This window comes from Oxyura jamaicensis, chromosome 1 (assembly GCF_011077185.1).
Source record: "Oxyura jamaicensis isolate SHBP4307 breed ruddy duck chromosome 1, BPBGC_Ojam_1.0, whole genome shotgun sequence".
Lineage (NCBI taxonomy): Eukaryota > Metazoa > Chordata > Aves > Anseriformes > Anatidae > Oxyura > Oxyura jamaicensis.
Window position 1 is genome coordinate 160,561,031 of NC_048893.1, and position 21,517 is coordinate 160,582,547.

The 21,517-nt window shown below is 38.4% G+C and overlaps 1 protein-coding gene across 18 annotated transcripts in view; it reads left to right on the forward strand.

The window, feature by feature from the left end:
• MYCBP2 (MYC binding protein 2) overlaps positions 1 to 15,487 on the forward strand; it is a 194,981-nt gene extending 179,494 nt beyond the window's left edge. For all 18 annotated transcript variants that reach the window (XM_035320138.1, XM_035320146.1, XM_035320190.1 and 15 more), the window contains 10 exons: positions 1,360 to 1,461; positions 5,031 to 5,159; positions 7,693 to 7,825; positions 8,085 to 8,188; positions 9,288 to 9,476; positions 9,972 to 10,079; positions 11,027 to 11,236; positions 13,134 to 13,241; positions 13,433 to 13,598; positions 14,687 to 15,487. In XM_035320138.1, the coding sequence (XP_035176029.1) occupies positions 1,360 to 1,461; positions 5,031 to 5,159; positions 7,693 to 7,825; positions 8,085 to 8,188; positions 9,288 to 9,476; positions 9,972 to 10,079; positions 11,027 to 11,236; positions 13,134 to 13,241; positions 13,433 to 13,598; positions 14,687 to 14,802 (1,365 nt within the window). In that variant the 3' untranslated portion in view covers positions 14,803 to 15,487. The remainder of the gene's footprint in view (positions 1 to 1,359; positions 1,462 to 5,030; positions 5,160 to 7,692; positions 7,826 to 8,084; positions 8,189 to 9,287; positions 9,477 to 9,971; positions 10,080 to 11,026; positions 11,237 to 13,133; positions 13,242 to 13,432; positions 13,599 to 14,686) is intronic.
• The last annotated feature ends 6,030 nt before the right edge of the window (positions 15,488 to 21,517 follow it).

Genomic DNA, 21,517 nt, shown 5'->3' on the forward strand with positions numbered 1-21,517 from the left:
TGTATCAGCTGTCTTTCTCCAGCTCTCTATGCTATCATTTTAAGTGGTTTGACTTCTAGGTCATCAGCTGTCACATCTCAAAGCAATTATAAAAACACTCAGGAAAAAAAAAAAAAAAAAAAAAAAAAAAAAACATTATCACAACTAAGCTAAACTTCGTGTTTTAGCCTCAAAATGAAAAATAATTTGCTGAGTCTGTTTTTTTTTCTTTCTGTCTTTACTTCTTCTATAAATCTTTTACAGAAATAGAGACTAACTTCAATAGATTGCTTGAAATTCCACTGAAAGCATACCTGTAAATCATGGCAATCTTTCCATCTTAGACAGTACAGATAATATAATAATATAATATTGAGTAAAAGAAGAGATTTGCAATGGTTGCATGCATTCAACACTTATGTTGTTTTCCATCATAAAGGCTGTGCCAGGATTTTATTCCACCTTCTTACTAATATATTATTGGCTTTTTTGAAGACACTGTCTCAAGAATACCAGTAGCTCCTGCTGTCACTGTGTTAATTTAATCAGGTTGTAGAGGAGCCCTGAACATGAGGCCAGCTCTCCTTGCGAATGAACTTAGTCCTGTCATGAAAGTGCACATTTCTGGGGGTATTCTATTCGTTTTTCAACAAAAGCCATTTTGTTGAAATCAAAACTTGATCAAAAACTTGTTCAATTGCTTTTGTTCAAAAGCAATTCTAAAATGCACCTGTCAAGTGCATTTCAGTTTGGGTTGCAGGCCTGCTGACAAGTTATCCTCATGTAGCTAATTTCTTTAGGATTTCACTGTAGTCAATGGAGAAGAGAGAAAACCTTCCTGTGAAGCCTGAAGGATATTTAGCTCACAACCCCTTTCTAGGTAATGCCCAGTACAGTGAGGAGAGAACATAGGGAAATGAATCTCACTGACATAAAGTTACTTTTTTGATTAGTCTGTCTACTTCAATTTTCTCCTCTCCGTACAAAATCTGCAATGCTTTGGGATGATATACAAGTGTTAATTGTTTCCTGTCTTTTCCACATTTCTATAATATACCCTGCTTGATCTTTCTTCACTGTTTCTCTCTTGTGTGCTATAACTACCAAAGTTACAACCATAAAGTGCCATAGTTGAAAGAAGCAAGGTAGCTCCCAAAAGTTCAGTAAGTTTTATTGTGTGCTTGACTTATTTCGGAAAACAAAACAAAAAAAAAAAAAAAAAAAAAAAACTTGCATTATATGGGCAGGTTTCAGCTAATGATAGTAGAAGTTTCAGGTAACAGTGTTACTCGTAGCTGTCAAAGTTTAAATTTTTTGTATTTGGATTTTTTTTTAATTTACTTTTTCTAAAACATTTAATTCTACCTTGTCTTTCAATAGTTGTGGCTGGCCCTAGCATCCCTCTGTGTACTTGATCAGGATCATGTTGATAGACTGTCATCAGGAAGATGGATGGGAAAGGATGGACAACAGAAACAGATGGTGAGATTGGAATTCATCTTTCTTTCTTTATTTGGATTTATTCAGTATTCAAATAATTTCAAATAAGTGACAGGGAAAGCTGAATTTGGCCTAGCCTTATTCCACCCTCTGTCCCCCATGGAAATTGTACATACACGTTTGAAGTATCTGTCCTCTAAGCAAATACTGCTCAGAAATGGAAATTCGAACTTAAATCAACAATAAGGTAGCAATTGTTGCAGGGTGCATTGAGGACCTGTAGGATGGATTTTTGAGAACAGATTGACTCAGTTAATATGATGCCTTCTATAAGAGATTTTTCCTTTATATCTGGATCTTTATAACATAATAGAGTCAATTAGTTTGTATTCCTCAAGAACTATTTATTTGCAATTTAGTTTTGTCTTCCAGATCTAAGTGGGAGAGTGCTTACCCTGAAAAGAAAGAAACTCTCTGAATCAATTTAGTAAAGCTACCATTCAGCCAGAGGATTTACAACTTTAATATGAAATACAGTGGATGAATCAAGTTTCTGTCAGTATTTTCCAGTATCACAAAAAGCGTATGAGACATGAAAGGTTTCTGAGGTGATTAAGAAAAGACTCTCTAGAAAGTCAAGAGACTTCTGTGTAACTTTTTTAAAATTCAGCACAGAATATTGCTCAACTAAGAAAAAACATGAAGCCTAGAGCACTTTTTGCAAGGTCATAAGCAAAGATGCATCTTTAATCTTTAAATCTTTTAATCTTTAAATTTTGGCTTCCCAAAATTTATCACAGAATCACAGAATTTCTAGGTTGGAAGAGACCTCAAGATCATCAAGTCCAACCTCTGACCTAACACTAACAGTCCCCACTAAACCATATTGCTAAGCTCTACATCTAAACATCTTTTAAAGACCTCCAGGGATGGTGACTCCACCACTTCCCTGGGCAGCCCGTTCCAGTGTCTAACAACCCTTTCGGTAAAGAAGTTCTTCCTAATATCCAACCTAAACCTCCCCTGGCGCAACTTAAGCCCATTCCCCCTCGTCCTGTCACCAGGCACGTGGGAGAACAGACCAACCCCCACCTCGCTACAGCCTCCCTTGAGGTACCTGTAGAGAGCGATAAGGTCACCCCTGAGCCTCCTTTTCTCCAGGCTGAACAAGCCCAGCTCCCTCAGCCGCTCCTTGTAAGACTTGTTCTCCAGGCCCCTCACCAGCTTTGTAGCCCTTCTCTGGACTCGCTCAAGCACCTCCATGTCCTTCTTGTAGCGAGGGGCCCAAAACTGAACACAGTACTCGAGGTGCGGCCTCACCAGAGCCGAGTACAGGGGGACGATCACCTCCCTAGCCCTGCTGGCCACACTGTGTCTTATACAGGCCAGGATGCTGTTGGCCTTCTGGGCCACCTGAGCACATTGCTGGCTCATATTCAGCCGACTATCAACCATCACTCCCAGGTCCTTCTCTGCCTGGCAGCTCTCCAACCACTCATCTCCCAGCCTGTAGCTCTGCTTGGGGTTATTGCGCCCCAGGTGCAGGACCAGGCCCTTGGCCTTGTTGAACTTCATGCAGTTGACCTCAGCCCATCGGTCCAGCCTATCCAGATCCTCCTGCAGAGGATCCTACCCTCCTACCCTCGAGCACATCGACACACGCACCTAACTTGGTGTCATCTGCAAACTTACTGAGGGTGCACTCAATGCCCTCATCCAGATCATCAGTGAAGATATTGAAGAGGACCGGCCCCAGCACCGAGCCCTGGGGAACGCCACTAGTGACCGGCCTCCAACTGGATTTGACTCCATTTACCACAACTCTTTGGGCCCGGCTATCCAGCCAGTTTCTAACCCAACGAAGCGTGCGCCAGTCCAAGCCAAGAGCAGCCAGTTTCTTGAGGAGAATGCTGTGGGAGATGGTGTCAAAAGCCTTGCTGAAGTCAAGGTAGACCACATCCACAGCCTTTCCCTCATCCACCCAGCGTGTCACTTTGTCATAGAAGGAGATCAGGTTCGTCAAGCAGGACCTGCCCTTCATAAACCCATGCTGACTGGGCCTGATCGCCTGCTTTCCCTGCAAGTGCTGCGTGATGACTCTCGAGATAATCTGCTCCATGAGCTTCCCTGGCACTGAGGTCAAACTGACAGGCCTGTAGTTTCCCGGGTCAGTCCTCCAGCCCTTCTTGTAGATGGGCGTCACATTTGCTAGCCGCCAGTCAACTGGGACCTCCCCCGATAGCCAGGACTGTTGATAAATGATGGTAAGCGGCTTGGCCAGCTCCTCTGCCAGTTCTCTCAGTACCCTTGGGTGGATCCCATCCGGCCCCATCGACTTGTGCACATCCAAGTGCCGTACCAGGTCACCAACCATTTCTTCATGGATGAGTTTTTATGAGTTTTTATACCTAGAAAGTCATCTTTGTTTCAGTGTATGATTCAATGGAACAGCTTTAGAAGTTGAAAAGCCTTATTGCTTTTTTAAAATTAATTAATTTAATTTTAAAATAATTTAATGAACCATTTTAGGGCAGGCCTGTAGTAGGGATTTTTTGTCAGGTAATTAAATAGCTGAACTAGAAACATGAATTCCATAATAAAAAAGATTGACTTTATGAAATCAGACTGAACCCATTTCATCTGTCTTTGCTTTCACAGGAAGAGTTTCATTGCCTTAGGCTTCCTGTGTTGTTCCACAGAGACAAGCAGTAGGGGATAAGAAAACCAGAACAATGGTCTAGTTTGTAGATAGGAAGAAAAAAGTTAGAAACTGGGGCTTATCTGAACTAGGGAAAATGTTAGAGGAGCAGCCAAAACATAGGCAAGCAGGCATACAAGCTGCTGAACCCAGCCCAAAAATCCCCAGTCCCATTTTATAACAGGATGTTCAAATTTTGAGATGAAGTGTGTTTCCCTCTACCAGGAATGCTGCTGTTAAAGATTTAGTTCTAAGTTGCAGGAGCAATACCATGGAAATTGCATGTTCTGGAATACAGGGGAAACTTGGTCTCAGAGATAGCCATAATCAAAGTCAGTCATTGAACTGTTTGTACAGATATCTTGAACTCTAAAATAGAACTGTCTGTGTTAAATTAAAAATGTATCTATACAGTAAGTTAATTTATGGTAGATTTTGAAGCTTTTTGCTTGGGCTGCGTTCTCTCAGAGTTGTAGATGATCTACAATTTATATTAGGTGCTTGAACAGACTAAACTTATCATATAAAAGAATTAAGGGCAAATATTTTGTATGTCTATTAACTTTTCTGTTAATGTGCCTGTAACCCATGTTAGCACATTTTTTTTCTGTGTAAAAAATTTTCTGTTGAAAATGATGTCTCAAACATATTTTTGTATAATAGATCTTTACTACCTCACATAAAATAAGAGATGAAGAATATTGGAAGAACTGATGCAGTAAACAGGGGCTTTTTGAGTCCAGATCTGATTATTTAGATAGTAATTATTTGAAATATACAATTAATAATCTATACAAGCTCTTTATCCTCTATTATTTATTTGGGAGGTAGCGTTAGGGGAGAATAAAAACACATGAAAGTAAATGAACGATTTAATAGAGAATTATTTAATAATGTTTCTTATTTTTTTCAGCCGATGTGTGATAACCATGATGATGGTGAAACTGCTGCAATCATTTTATGTAATGCCTGTGGGAATTTGTGTACAGATTGTGACCGATTCCTTCATCTCCATCGACGAACAAAAACTCATCAGAGACAGGTAGAGTATTCATGTCGTATGCACTGCAGACATTATGTGCATTTCACCACTTAATATACAAGCAAATGGTAGTTGGAAGATTCAATCCTGAAAATGCTATTTGCTTTTATTATGGTGACGGGGTAGAGAAGTTTTCATTTAATTCTTTGTTCTGTTTTAGTTAAATTCCTCTGTCTGTTACCTTTTGAAGAACATGTGAAAATCACGTAGCATTTCCCAATTCTAATTCTTAGACTATGTCAGCTTTTTTCTCTCATTCTAACATTGTCTAGGAACATAGTTAGGAAACATCTAGGAACTACATAGCCTTTCTTAAGTATATTTTGTTCTTTATTCCTTTTAAATTATATCTCCTTTACTACTTCTATCATGAGTCAGTTGCTTGTGAACCCCTTCATGTTTAAATGCTTATTTTTTTTAATATCCAGGAACACCACTTGACAACAAATTTTCCTATTGGTTCCCTTATGTCAGTCTTCTCTTATTTTTCAGTATTTCTCCAGCCCTCACTGTCTTTTCACACAGAAATATGTTGTCATTATCCATAAGCTTGAAAACTTCCTGATTTTTTGTTTTGTTTTGTCTTGTTTTCCTTTTGGGGATGAAATGTCTTTCCTCTTTGACTTACCTAGATGAGTTTTTACAAATCGCTGTGTACTTTGCTGTTTAGTGTTCTTTTGTGTTACCCTTTTATCCTCTTCATGTCTAAGCCTCAACATATATTCTTGGAATATTTATTTTTCCAATTGCAATTTACACTGAAGATGCTGTTACTTTTGAAACTATTGAATATTTCCTCTTTCTCAACACCCTCTTTCATGTTTTTGCAGGCCTTTATTTTCCCCTTTTCCTGTGACTACTTATATTTGTACAGAGGTTAAAATAATAGACCTCATTAATAAAGCTAATTCATTAGACCTCATTTCTCTTCGCCCTCTCCTAGAATGAGTCTACATTAGTGTTTTACTTAGGATCAGGAATGTGCTTTTGAAGCAGACATGATTATCTCTCCTTATCACGCTTTGATTTGGTAGAGCAGCCTTGGAGCACCTGAATTGGATTCCTTCCAGGAGAAAGAAAAAAAAACAAACAACAACAAAGAAAAACAGTAAAAGGTCCAGAGACACACCTAGTGCAATTCAGCTCCTAATGAGCAGTCAGTGCAAGGGATCAGCTAGTCCTGAGTACACGTGATGTAAATATCAGATCATTGGCCCCAAGAGTTTCCCCCTACAGATCTCTTCCTTGATGCCTCAGCATTTGCAATGTAAATTCAGCCTAGAAGTTCCATGTGCCTCCGTTGTCTTCTATTTTTCCGCATGGATCTCTGCAATCCCCTTTGAAATTTTTCTGTTTTGTCATCTTAAGAAGATGATTTTGTGTGTCTATACTTCAGTCATGTCACAGCACAGTCTAGTCTCATTTATTTTTCTGATTTCTCCTATATAGCCTGTTCAGATTACAGTTGATAAAAGTAAGTTCTTATCTCATAGAAATCCTCACTTCTCTCCTTTAATCTGTCCAAAATAGCTACTTATCAGATTTTCGTATTCACCTCTAAAAGCATGTTTAAACTTTTAATCTTTATTTACCACCTTTACCTTTACATCTTTCATGTCAAGCCCCTCAATTTAAACTTTAAATTCTGTCATGTTCCCTGTCTCCTATTTTCTCTTAGCTTCCTTTACTTTGTCCAACTTCTGTCATACATAACTTGTTATTGTATTTTCTCTCCTTTCAAGATAGGACAACCTGTAATTTACGATGGCCTGCTTAGGTGAATCCTTTGTGAAGCTATTAGGGTTTTTCTTTTCTGATTCCAGTATAAATTAAAACATAGTTTATACACCTATGCACAGGAAAAATATTTTATTGCATTACAGGTAGAATAGATAAAAAGAGAACTTCCTTTGAAACTTAGGAAAGGAGAAAAAGAGACTGCATAAAGTCCATTAAGGATCTGATGCAGCTTTTTGATTTTGAAAAAAAAAATAATAATTTTCCTGATTTTAGCTAAAAGTATTCACTGCGTATTTATGCGAACATGATAAATGTTATTATATTTATGTATTATATAACTGCCATTATATAGTACATAGTATTATAAATAGCAACCATAACTATCAGTGCTGTTTTGATAAACTTCTGACATGGTTATGTGAAGGTATTTCTGATGTTGTCTTATGCTTTTAGTACTCTGTGGCATACGGAAGTAGTTAAATAGCAGTTAGGAACTCCAAGTTCTGTATTTTTTAAATTAGAAAAAATGTTGTCTAACTCTTTTCTTAGCATTGCTGCACTATTGCTTCCCAGTTGTGTTATACTGAGTGATAATTTTATGTATTCTTACTTTTAAAAACACAAAACCTCTATCCACTCTGCTATATGTACAATGTACAGGATCTATGAAAGAAAAATAGCTTGTAGAAGACAAATATGACAGAAACTTTAAAATATCTGTTCAGAATCCAAAGAGAGAGTGACAAAAATAACATAGAAATGCTATTTATTATCTGTTTGATTGACCTGACAGGTATTCAAAGAAGAAGAAGAAGCTATCAAAGTTGATCTTCATGAGGGTTGTGGTAGGACCAAGCTTTTCTGGCTGATGGCATTAGCAGATTCTAAGACTATGAAAGCTATGGTGGAGTTCAGAGAACAGACAGGTAAAACAACTTGTATTAGCTGTTCTTTTTCCTGTTTATACTTGCCTTTTACCTGAGCATTTGACAAAAAAAAAAAAAAGTATTTTCACTTGCTTGAGGGAAATGCTTTTGATTACTGTTTGTTAATAAAAATAAGACATTTAAATGTGTAAGAGTTATTGTTTGGTTGGTTGTATTATGTGATTGTCTGTTTTTAGGATATCGGTCAGTTATGTTTTGTTACAACAGTTTTCATTTTTGTTTCCTTTTGTGGACATAGGCAAACCGACCACCAGCAGTTCCGAAGCGTGTCGTTTCTGTGGTTGTAGGAGTGGAACAGAATTATCAGCAGTGGGAAGCGTTTGTTCTGACACAGATTGCCAGGTGTGTATTAATAATTATCAGTCATTGGGAGATGCATAAAATAGAAAAGACTGTAGCATCAGACCTTATTTTGAGTAAACTTTACCCTTGTGGTCCATTTCAAATGAGTTCTCTCATGAAAAAGGTTTGAAAATTGAGTATTGTAATATGATTCAAATACTGCCCATTTGGTAAATGTTTAGCTTAATTATAAGCTAAAAACACCAATACTCAACTGAAATACTAGGTAGTTTCATTATCTTCAAAAGTATCTCAGGATTTCACAGCAGTATTCCAAATAAAAAGTTAAATACACCCTGTCAACATAAAGTCTAGTGTACTGGAAAGCTTGTAGTTTGTGTATATTATGTAGCCTGTATATATTATGTGAGCATAAAACGTACAAGATCTGGGGTTGTTTGGCCAGATTTGCCTATTTATTGTATGCATGTGTCCTGAGTGGTTTTATGCCCTTACAGTCCAGGTACAGAGGTATGTTTGGCAGAGGGCCAAATCCCAACCAGTTTTTTAGGGTACACTATTTATTTCTGTTTGTGTTGCACGTTTACATCTTCTTTTTCTCTCTCAGCCTATATATTATATTATTGTAATAATATTTCGGCTCGATTCATTGTTGGCTTCTTGGTAAATTACAATAGTTTTCTACTTACTAGGGCTTGAAATTAGAGGTGGTTAAAATATCATTTTCATATAAGCATCATTTCTAAAAGCATTTTATGCTAGTTAATAGCTCATAATGTGTTTTAATACAGGGCAAGCAGTGTTTACATGGGAGGTGCTTAATATACAAAATACATGTGGAAGATTAAATAATATTTCTCTGTATATTAAAAGGAAATGTTACAATTTAAAAATAATGGCTTCTTTATGCCATTGCTATTCAGGAGTGATACTTTATGGTAACTGAAGATATGAATTCTACTTAATGTACACAAAATGTTCAGTTTTTTCTCGAGTACCTCCTCTAGCAGTGGACAGCAGTATGAATAGTGATTCTTTCATCTCAGTTTATTGCACGAACCAGCAATCCTTCAAAAAGTAGCATGGTATCAAACTCATCTTTGGAGGGAGAAGTAAGATGATTGTTTACTTTTAATAGGAGTATGCTAAAATTGCCTGCAGCAAGACACATCCCTGCGGTCATCCATGTGGAGGTGTTAAGAATGAAGAGCACTGTCTGCCATGTTTGCATGGTTGTGATAAGAATGCTACCACTCTTAAACAAGATGCTGATGACATGTGTATGATCTGTTTCACTGAAGCACTTTCGGCAGCACCAGCTATCCAGGTTCATCTTCCCTCCCTCCTTTTTGAAAGATAATATAGTGGTTTTAATATTAAATGTTGAAGAAGCTAAAATATAAAGTCCTTCAAATCACACTGGTAAAATTTTCAGAATAGATCCACTAACTTAAGTTACTTGAAATGTTTTCTTTTTCCTGGAATTACTCCTATTTCAAATAAGCAGGTTGTATCAACTTAACTTGCTATGTTTACTTTATTTGAAATATATTTTTTTTAATAAATGAGAAAAACAAGATAACAGATACACATCATATATATTTTATACAGCCACTGATTGTTCTAGAATGGAAGGGTTATGATTTTAACAAACATTTAATATTCATTCATTTCTTTATTAAGAGGAAAGTAGGGGTCCTCCGGGATTTTAAGTAAATTAATTTTGTATTTTGTATATGTTGCTACTTAAAAGCAAGTAACTACTTACATTTTAGTAGTTAATGTAACTTCAATGTTCGTTTGTTCTTTTTTTTCTCTAAAGTTGGACTGCAGCCATGTTTTCCATTTGCAATGCTGTCAACGTGTACTAGAAAACAGATGGCTTGGGCCAAGGATAACTTTTGGGTTTATGTCCTGTCCTATTTGCAAGGTAAATGATCTATGTGTTTACTGCATAGATTAAACGAATTACCTAATACTCTCTCTCCCCCCACTCCCCCCCACTTTTTAAAATACTATATTGCTTGTTGTAATATAAATTGGATATACATCACTTGTTTCCTTAATTTGTCGTGTCTCTAAAAAAGATGATGGATGCATCTCACTGATGTATCTTTTTACCTTCCCTACTATTCCCTAAAGTAAGGCTCCTCTTAAGAAGTAAGCATAATGAAGACATTACCTTAATGCTGTTTTATTCTTAGCACAAATCTGCTTGTAAATTCCCATTTTAGGCACTCGGGGGAAAGGGGAAGAGGTAATCTTAATTCACATTGTCTCAAGCAGGAAACCGGGATTCTCCATTTTACGTACACCTTTTAAATCTGCTTTGCTTATCAGTGGCAGAAGTGCAGAACTGAAGAATTGCATGGTATCTGCAGAGAAGCACCTTAAAGCCATAGGAATGTTAAATTTGTCGGGCATTTGTGCATGCTGTGTTTCTTCCTTTGTGCTGCTTTTTGGTAATTTATAGCAATAGCTTGTAATTCTTAAATCATAAAGACTTGGTATGGAGGACGAAACATCATTATTCTTAATTGTTGAGTGGTAAGTCAAAAAGGAGCAAAATTAGAGAAAACAGATAAGCAGAATATTCCTGTGCTAGGTTTACCATCCCTTTGTGGTTGTTACAGTCTGTTGTGAGGGCTGTTGATTTCATATAACAAAAAGCCATTTTTGTTAAAAATGTATTCCAGAATCAAATGAAATATTTATCAACCTTTTATTTTTTTTGGAAATGTCCCTTACCCGAATGCTTATGTTCTTATGACATCCATTGTGCTATTTGTGTTTGACCACAATACAAGTTACTACAGGTATTGTAATAAAGATGCAAGATATTTTAATTGCTTTTTTTTATTATTATTATTATTTTAGAACAAAATCAATCACACAGTATTAAAGGATTTGCTTGATCCAATCAAAGAACTCTATGAAGATGTGAGGAGAAAAGCACTGATGAGATTGGAGTATGAAGGGTTGCACAAGAGTGAGGCCATCACAACACCAGGTGTTAGATTTTATAATGACCCAGCTGGCTATGCCATGAACAGATATGCTTATTATGTTTGCTACAAATGCAAAAAGGTATGACTATTAGTATTTTCTCAAATTAAATGTATGTTATCATAAGTTTCAAAAGGTCACTTTTTAAAGAATGCAACAAATATTTAATATATTGTGTATGGGGTAGGAAAGCAGGAAAAGAAATTACGTTAAACCTTAAAAAATGAAAAGGAATTAAAAACAAAAACAAACATTGAGCAAGTTAGACGTACATAGTGTCTTACTTTGTAAAGCTCAAAAGTATGTACAGAGGAATTCAGAAACCAAACACAGATTGAGGCGATAGCCTTCTTAAAAGAATGTGCAGATGATACTGTAGCAGAATTCCAACCATCCCTTTGTCATACTTCCACCTCATTCTTTATGTGAGCATCAAAATGCTGTAAACATCGGTTTCATTTTAACTCTTTGATATAGGGAGTTTGTCACTAAGATTTCACCTGAATTGGGCACCTTTTGCCTGACTTGGAGCTCAGTAGAACTTTAGTAAACAGCAAATTTGAGGCAGAAAAATGACCTCTTCTGCAAGCCTATTGGTGTGTTTTTCCCCAGCAATAGTCTTAAAAGACGGGAAAGTGTATTCTCAGTTTTGATTCATGACGCTAGAAGTGTTAGTTCAGTTGTTCAATATGGGGGGTTAATGAAATGCTTAAGTGATTATGCCTAAGTTCAGATCTTAACATCTTGAGTTCCTTTGGAGTGTAGAAATTACAGACCCGATGGCCAGGTGAGCTAGAAGAATGAAAACAGATATATAGAAACAGGGTATGTGTCATCTAGCCTGCTGGGCTCTGGGTCATCTGTGTATAATTTTCTTCAGGCAGAGTACATGAAATTTATCAAGAGAAAAAACGTATACAAACAGCCTGATCACTCCACCAGCAGGGAAGAGACAAATATTGTTTAAATATGGTTAGAGAAATTGTAGATTGTCAGTGACACCTTCCCATTGCTTCTTTCATCTGAAGCTGATTTGAGTGTTTTTCTTGTTTCCCTCTTTTTTCCTTCCCTTGTATCTCATTATTCCCTTTCATACTGCACCCATATGTCTTAACAGTACTATTCAATTAACTAATTTATAACTTTTTTCCCTTTCTCCAGCTCCAGTTCAACACAAATTTCAATCTAATGCTCTAACATGCCCAATGCCCGTAGGAAGGTCTTATTCTTTTAGTCTGCAGAGTTTAGGGGAAGGTGGTCTGCTTAATTTTATCCTTCCTCATACTTGCCTTGAGACCATTTTCCCTAGCCTTTTGCAGTCACAGAGCCCTAATTGTCACTGCAAAAAGGAGAGAATGCTGAGAGCAAGAATTCTATGTATTGTCTAATCAGTTAATAAGATGGTAATGAAGGAAGCAAGGATGTTAGTCCTCACCTCATCTCACCACTCCATGTGAAAATACTTTATGAAGAAATTCATCAGATTTGGCAGTCCTACCTGGTACATTTTTGTCCCTCATGTATCCTGGTAGAATAACATGAGAAAGTGTAATGCCTGTCTATAAAATAGAAAACTTATAAGATTATTATATAGAAAAGTTCTAATTATAAAGGATCCCACATGAGCATAAAAACTGATACTCCCTTTGGCTGGTGAAAAGCTCTGCTGGCAGAAGGCATCCTCAGTCTGTCTAATGCACAGTTTATAGAATATCTAAATACTGTTTCCAAAGCCATACCTTGCAGTCACTAGCATAGAGCAGAGCATGTTGTACAATTTTTAGTCTTGTCTGTCCTGAGATCGAGACATTGTGTCAGTGCCTCTAAAACATGTATAGAGAGTCAGAGTCAAGAGTTACTCAGGATAGTGGAGACTACAGTAATGGCCTTTATTCATCATTTTCCCATTGCAAAACGATTTTGTTAAGATACCAGTTGTCTGTTGTTTAATGTCCAACCATTCCTGTATGAAATTTAGGCATATTTTGGTGGCGAAGCTCGTTGTGATGCTGAGGCTGGACAAGGAGATGACTATGATCCAAGAGAGCTTATTTGTGGTGCATGTTCTGATGTTTCAAGGGCTCAGGTAAGCAAAAAATTTGTACTGAAGTTCTTATCTAATTCTAAAGCTTTTCCTTAGTGTGTGAGCCATTCATAGTCATTCACAATTATTTGTATCACATGATGCTAATATACACTAAAAATGTAGAAATGTGTTGTTTAGATTGTTACAGCATTGCTCTTTCATTTATCAGTTTTTATTTTCTTTCTATTTAGATGTGTCCCAAACACGGTACGGATTTCTTAGAGTACAAATGCCGCTACTGCTGTTCAGTTGCTGTTTTTTTCTGTTTTGGGACAACACATTTTTGCAACGCTTGCCATGATGATTTCCAAAGAATGACAAGCATCCCTAAAGAAGAACTCCCACACTGTCCTGCAGGTAGTATTGTTACAGAGCAAATTCAGCAAACTAAGTTCTGAGATTAGTAATTAGTTCTAACTGATGTTCTTGTCTTATCTTGCTGATAATTTTTAGGGTCACATTCAGTATCAGAATAATACTAAAATGGGTTTCCTCTACGCATGCTTTTGATTTTTCCTGCCAATAATACAGACAGTGTGATCAGACTGATCCTTTAAACGTTACTTTGTTACAGAAAGACATTTGAATTTACCTGTACCATTCAGACCCGAGATGCGACATGGTGTACTACAATGATACTGAAAAATTTAACTCGCTGCTATTAAAACATGTATCTGAGCTTAGGTACCTGCCATGTGCAAAATATTGTTGGTGCCTTAGTTTCTGACTTACCTGCCATTGATTTGATACTGATCTCGTTAGATCATGTTACTTTCCTTGCTGTTAAAAACAAGGGACAGCCTTTTGATTAAGATATTTACATGAAAGATATAAAAAGAAAAAAAAAAAAAAAAAAGTAATTTCTGTTGACACCTTAAAATTACTTTTTACTGCAGAGTACAACTCTTGTTCTTATTTACTGATTTTGCTTTTAGATTGTGATATTTTTATCCACATTACTGATTTGATGACGTTTATTTCAGTTACTCTTCCTGTAAGCTTTTTAGCCTTTTCTACTTTGATTAATTTGATTTGTTTTAATTACTTTATTTAATTACTGTTTCATCTTTTTTGGTGGTGGTGGTTGTGGTGTTTGTTTTTTTTCCTTTAAACATGAATTTAATGTTTGACACAACTCTTCTAGGAAACTAATAATTTGTGATCATGTTTTGTTAGATCTAATTGAAGGGCAATATTTCTCTTTACGTGTTTAGCCTTTAGACTTCTTGCTTGAATTTAACTGTGTGAAAGCACCTTTCTATCTGCTCGCTCTTATCAATTCATAAGGAATCAATAATGAAGGCCTACCATGTATCCATACAGACATATTACCTTCACTTAATATGTTTTTTGAGGAAATGTAGTATGTATGTATGTTATCTGAATTTACATCGAATCTGCAAGCACTGATCCCTTCTTTTCCCTCTCCCTTAAATTTCCTGTAGGTCCCAAAGGTAAACAACTTGAAGGAACAGAATGTCCACTTCATGTTGTCCATCCACCCACCGGTGAAGAATTTGCTCTGGGTTGTGGGGTTTGCAGAAATGCTCACACTTTTTAGACTTTTTTTTTTAACCAGAGCAAAACAGGTGCCCTCATCCCACAAGTGTCCTGACAATAAAGTCCAGCTGGGATGAGGATGGGACCATTTCATAACCCAGGTAAAAGGAACAATTTACAGTGCAAGAAGGATGCCAAATACTATGTACATAATTCTTGCTGTGAGAAATTGACATTTTTTGAACCGAGACATCAAAACTTGTGAGGTGTTTGCATGTGGCCATTACAGTCATCGGCTAGGAAACATTGGACATTTACAAATAAATAATTGCTATTAAAGGATCTGTGTGTCTGTGGACTATGAATGATGCTGGCTTTCAGGAGAAAGAAAAAAAATATTGATTATTGTATACTGACTTTTTGTAATCTTGTACAATTGTAACGCATCACAAGTGGGGATGGGAAAGAGGAATATTCTGGTTTATTTCCTAGACTGTTATTAAAAAAAAGTGTTAGGAAGGCATAAATGTAACAAGTATCACACTGTATATAAAGGTATCAATGTTTGTCCTGTATAAGAATTATTAAATTACAACAGCAGTTTCATTTAAACTTCTGGGTTATGTTTGAGCCTGAAATTTTAATGAAGTGCAATACTGAGTGTGCCTCATATCTTGCAGCTGTAAACATAATGGAATGTACATGTCAATAAAGCCACTGTACATTTTTATACAGTGAAAGTCTAACAAATGTCTAAGTCTTACTTTTTGGAAATGTTTTTAGTACAAGCAATTTCTCCTCATCATTATTTCAGCAGGTTCTTTTAAAAAGTAGGGAAGTTGTTGGATAAACGGTTGATTATGGAAATACTTAAGATATGAAAAATGCTGCTCAAATATTCTTTAAAAGAAAAGCTGGATAATTTTATTAGCGTTCATATGAAGTATTGCATTTCCAATTCAGTTTTCAAAACACAGGACTTCATTTTATATTATTTTTATCACTTATTAAGAACTTTTAGTAATGTATCATCCCCACTTCTAGGACAAATAGCTTTTTGCCATGAATCCCACAGTGTTCATTTAACAGAGTCCTCTGGTCCTCTGCTCCTCCGTAGTGAAAGCAAAATATAACTTCAAGTAAAGGCTTTTTTCCTGAAAGATACTCTCTTTAGCTTTTCTCTGATAGGCATGCTCAACTCATTTTCTATTTATTTTCGTGGAGTTGGTAAGATGTGCTTTACTGGCGGACAAGAGCAACTGCTCCTATAGTCAAGATACTAATAGACGGTACCCAGGTATGTCAGAGGATCTTGATCATACTGGAACCATCTCTCCTAACTTTAAACATCTCTAATGTAAACATCTGTCTGCAATTTGGAATAACTGGGGGAAAAAACACTGTGAAGTACGATTTATCTTGCTCACAGTAGCGATGTACCATGGTTCAGTCTCAGGTGTGTGAGTAATATTAGTGCAAGAAGTGTCAGAGTAGATAGAAAGTTAGAAGTATGAGTGTACAATCAAATGTATTTTATATTATCGGTATAATAGACACGGAGTGAAAGAACTCATGCGGCTCACTGATGTAAGAGGATATAGCTTACTCGGTAATGACGGGGTGGGAGAGGCTGCAGGAACAGAGGCAAAGGTTATAAAACAGGGCTTGCACTGGACTCGCAAAGAAATACACCACATCCCTTGTTTTGTACATCTGACAGTCATCCACCTACTGAACCTGTGACTGAGAAATTTTAACTAGTGGATATCTATTTGGAAAGATACGCAACCGGAGGCTGCTTGGTAAGTTCTTGGAATATATTTGCAATAAATGTGATATATAAAGTAGAGAAAGCAACTAAAAGAAGGCTTTACTAGATTTGATTCTGTCTGAAGGACAGCTTGGATGAAAGCAACTGTGAATTTACAACATTCATGATTCAGAAAGGAGAGGAAAGGGAAGAAGAAAGCAAGATAGAGAAAATATGCGCAGTAAAATGGTAGAATTTTTAGGTAAGACCCCATGGGGCTCATGTGCAAAGAAAAAAAAGGGAAATCGAAGTTTTCGTTACAACAACCAAGTACTCTAAGATCTCAGCAAGCACCTATGATAGTGTAAGCAAAAGATATAACTTGTACTAAGCAGTTAGCTTAGTCAAGTCATGAATTAAATATTTAAATATAATAATAATAACAAAGGAAACTAAAATCATTACAGAAGAACCAGAATTTCCTAGAAGTGGGAAAAAGGGGGAAAAGGTACAAGATAAAACTTAATTAGCGATAGATATAAAGAATAACAAGTAGGCAAGAGAAAGATTGGTCCAGTACCTGCAATGATGAGGTATGTCATTCCACAAAAAAAATCACTAACAGTTTGAAATGGAATGTCGGGAAGAAACCAACCTGTTGTTCTTAGTCAGCGTCTTGAAGTCAAGCCTCTTCCTACATCATACTTCACTTTTTGAAACAAAGAATGACTCACCTGTCCAAACTATGTCCACACTGTGGATGTTCACCTCAGATGTAGTCATCCTCAGTGAAGAGCAATGGGCACTTCTGAGATACGATTCATTTCACCTCAGTGTAAAACAGGTGCCACCTGGGTAGCTCAGATGTAGATGACTAAAATGTGCATCTTTAAAGTTAGGTAGAGCCATCACAACCTACCCTGCAGTCTGCGAAACAGAAACAATGCTTTGGACCCCACTCATTGCAACTTTCAGCTCCAAGGCAGATTTTTTGAGAGCATGTCCAGATAGGAAGAATATAAAAGGTGAAGGTGTTGGAAGTATTTTTTGTTTGTGGCTCTGTGTTGCCTGGTTGTTATTATTTTTCTTCTTTCTGGAAACACATCATCAGCCTTTTCTCTGCTCTTGTGCTAAAACACCTTCTGAGAGGTGAAGGGTAGGCATTTTGCCCTGAGGTTTGATGGTTCATTTTTTAATATTGCCAGATATTTTCAGAGACCTGCTATGGACCTTAAGAAGACTGTGTCTTTTTGTGAAAACATAAATTCATTACTCAGTCTCTGATGATCCTGTTTCTAGAGCCAATGAACTCTGATTAGGCAGCCCAAGTCACGTCATAATGGCAGATGGAGGCTGAAAGATGCAAAATGATGTTCTAAGGACTCTTCTACTCATTATATAAGAAACGCACTATGGGGTCATCAGAATTAATATAATTATCGGTTGAGATAATTATCGGTTGCAGTAAATTTGGATTGATTATATCAGTACTATTAAACCATTGATTAGAATTGCATTGGGGAGTATAAAGGACAGAAGGTGGAAGAGCCCAGTGTATTTATTAAGAATCTCCCTGTTCGTACTATTCAGAGTGGACTTCACATCACAACCCAGCCCGCACCTCGCCCCCTCACCCATACTCAAAGCCTCATGTCACTGCTCAGGTGCTAATTTCTGTCCTGATCCACCACCTACCAGCCCTTTTTCTCCTTCCAGTGCCTTCTGGTTCCTGTTTCTCCATTTCAGGAGCCTCTCCCTGCACCCCGGTAAGGTTATGAATGGTTGATCTCTCAACTTTTTCCCTGCTGTCTCTCCTTCCTCTCTTAAGATGCCTCCAGTATTTACTGTGTGCCATGAAGTAGCTGCACAAGAGTGTTGGCCAGGAGGACTGCATCTGGGAGGAAACCAAAAAGGAAGCCAGAAATTTAGGGCCTTCAGTTTCTGTGGAAACTAGTTCCTCTTGAGAAGACAACGAGCTGAGCTAGCCTTGTTCTTTGCAGAACTGCCGGTTCTTCTAGCGGTAGGCAAGGCTGAGATGACCTTAAATTTCTCCTGTAGAGTTAGGTGAGCCTGCTGTGCTCAGACCCATAGGCCATGTGTTGGCTCTTCCAAGAAACCAAGGATCCCCTGGATATTCTCACCTTATGTTCCCCATCTTAAATACTGGCTTAGATGTGTGCATCCCGAGTTACTTTTTTTTTTTTTTTCAGTTGAGTCATACTTGAGGAAATGGACAAATGCCCCACTGCTAAGATGGTATTGCTTAACCTCAAAACAGCAAGTCAATAGGGCACTTTATGCTTGAACCACTTCACGGGCTGCTAGGCAGTAAATAATCTCGTTGTACTGAAGACAGAGATGAATCACACTACTTTTACTTTCCAGGACTTCTATCTGCCTGTCTCCACATAGTCTTTGAATGAAAGAAGTAACTAGAACTGCCCAAGAAAATTCACAGCCCAAGGCTGTAATCTTTTTGCAGTAAGACTGAGGAAACCTGAGAGTATTTACACCCCCTCTGATATGTTTTATAAGTAGGAGACAGAGAATCAGAAAAATTGTTCCTCGGTTCCCTTCTCTGCTCTTCATTGTTCTCAGTTAAACTGTGGCCATTTGCATGCAGCACAACTGGAGCACGTGGTCCTGCTTGAGAGAGGGCAGGAGACTGTGGAGGAGGGTATTTCCTTCTTTCCATCACAGGCTGGCAGTTGGCATGAGAACAGTCAAGGTGGAAACGTGGACCAGGGAGCACCACCATCGCTCATGTTCCTTCACTTGGTTCCCGTGACACTGGGTTGCTTTGAGGACAGAGAGAGGAGATGAGTGAGGCAAAGTACCAAAAAGGAACATGGTGCAACCCATTATTATTCTGGCTTTTTATTAACATTTAGGGATTAAAAGAGCTGCTGGTCCCTTCCAGTCCGTTCTCAGTCAATGTCTTGAGTGGACATTGCATCTACCTATAGTGTGTGAGAAGCTGGCAGGCCTGGTGTAGTTGCAGCACAGGTTCTTGATATAGGTCCCTGTGGCTCTGAAGTTATGGAAAAACAATTAACAGGCAGAGTAGACAAGTCTGAAGTGTCTGACCCACTATCATCTTTAGAAAATTTCCAAGTGTACTACCATAGTTACAAATTAATTCTATTTTTGAAAATATCAGCCTTCTCTTCCATTTTAGGATAACACTAAAATTAGTTTAGGAAAATGGTATCACAGGAGGGAAAGGAACACCAAACAAGATGACACTGAGGTTCATTGTATTTAGTGGACTGAGTGAAGGACAGGCAGTGTCAAGGAAACACTTCCCACACACATGACTGACCCTCACTGATTATTGCTGCAGGGGCATGGCACGGTCAAGCACGAGCATCGAGCTCCTGGGTCAAGCTCAGCTGCCCCGCGTAATGCTCGCACCTTGGACGCTCTGCTTCAACGCCGTGCCAGACATTCGCGTCACCACATCTCCCCCCTGCGCTGATCTCCGCCGCTGATTATAGCCAGATGTCAGCACAGGCCACTAATCAGATCAGCCTGCGGCGAGGCTGCTGTATGCCTTTCCAGGAGTTTCGCACACGCGTCTGTCAGCTACCGCTCCGCAGCCCACGCAATGGAAATACTCGGTTGTTGTTCGCGCCACCCTGCCTGCCACAACTCACCACGTGGTGCTCAGCCAATTTATACACAGCTCCTGGCCAAGGCGAGGCCACAGTACTCCCACTTGGCTTATACACCACTAATTGTCAAAGCTCAAACTTTCACGGGTGTATCCACCTACTGAGCACAAAACAATTACAGTTAATACAGCACAAACAATTAACCAGTCACCATTAGGGACTGATAATCTTGATCCTTAAAAAATGGCATTCCTCAGTCCTAAATTAGATTGCAGTAAGTTAGTTCATTGTTTCAACCTGTGCAGAGACTAGCTAGGGAGCTTCAAGACTACCTAGTCATTCAGGATATAACTCAAAGTTTACATTTTTTTGACACAGCCCCTTCCTCAATCCACTGCAAGTGTTACAGGTGACAAGAGTGCAGTGGTTGTAGATGCCTCGTGTCCCCTTGCCCAAGGCATACTGAAAGGGCTGTGCTGTTGCACGCCTGCTCTCCTGGGGTGTGCAACTTAAACCTTCACTAGCGAGCACTCCAGGTGGCAGGATTTCACTGGGTATAGCGATATAGATACAACTGAATACAGAATAACAAACCGACTGCAACCAACAGCACAGCAAGCAGGCATAAGAGGGCATCACGAGTCATTGACAGCCCCCCAGAGATGCCCCTGCCAGCTAAACAGTGTGTTTATAGTGGCAGGTACCTCTGTGGTCTGCTGGAACAGAGACACCCCAGTCAGCACGCTCCGCTGGTGCCACAAGGTTTCACATTGGCTGTCTCCTGCTAGCTGAAATCCAGTCACTTTGGATGCGACTGTTTCTTCCCATGCACCTAACACGGGGTTTGGACACTGACAGTGTTAAACAGTGCTTGAGGTCTTACTTTGGGCTAGCCTCGGAGTACATGTCTGAACGCTTGGAGGTTCAGGTGGTTCGGTATGACAGGCAGGGTACCGCCCACCCGCGGTAATTCTCCATCCAAACGACAGTTTCTAACAATGAGGCTTAGAAACCCGAGTGGTGGATCTCAGTGCCAACCCTTTAAAAGTATCTGCCTAGAGGCAGGTTTTGTCAGTGGACTCTGTCAAGGAGCAGTAATACCAACAGGGATGATCCCATGCACAGAGTAGCTCACCCCACACAACCTGTACCACGTGTTTTGTTATCATACGCGTAAGGTAAGATGATACGTCCCACCTGCATCTACCTCTGTCCTCATTTTCCCCAGTACAAACAAGATTTGAACAATGACATCCCAGTTCAAGCCATTGTTACTGTTAAGACAATTGTCTCTACCTCCACTCCTTTGGGTTTTCCCATACTACAAGTGTAGTATGGTCTGTACTACTGTATGGCCTGGGTCCATACATCTTTATCTCCTTCCAGGTGGAGGTAGGGCACAACTTCATTCC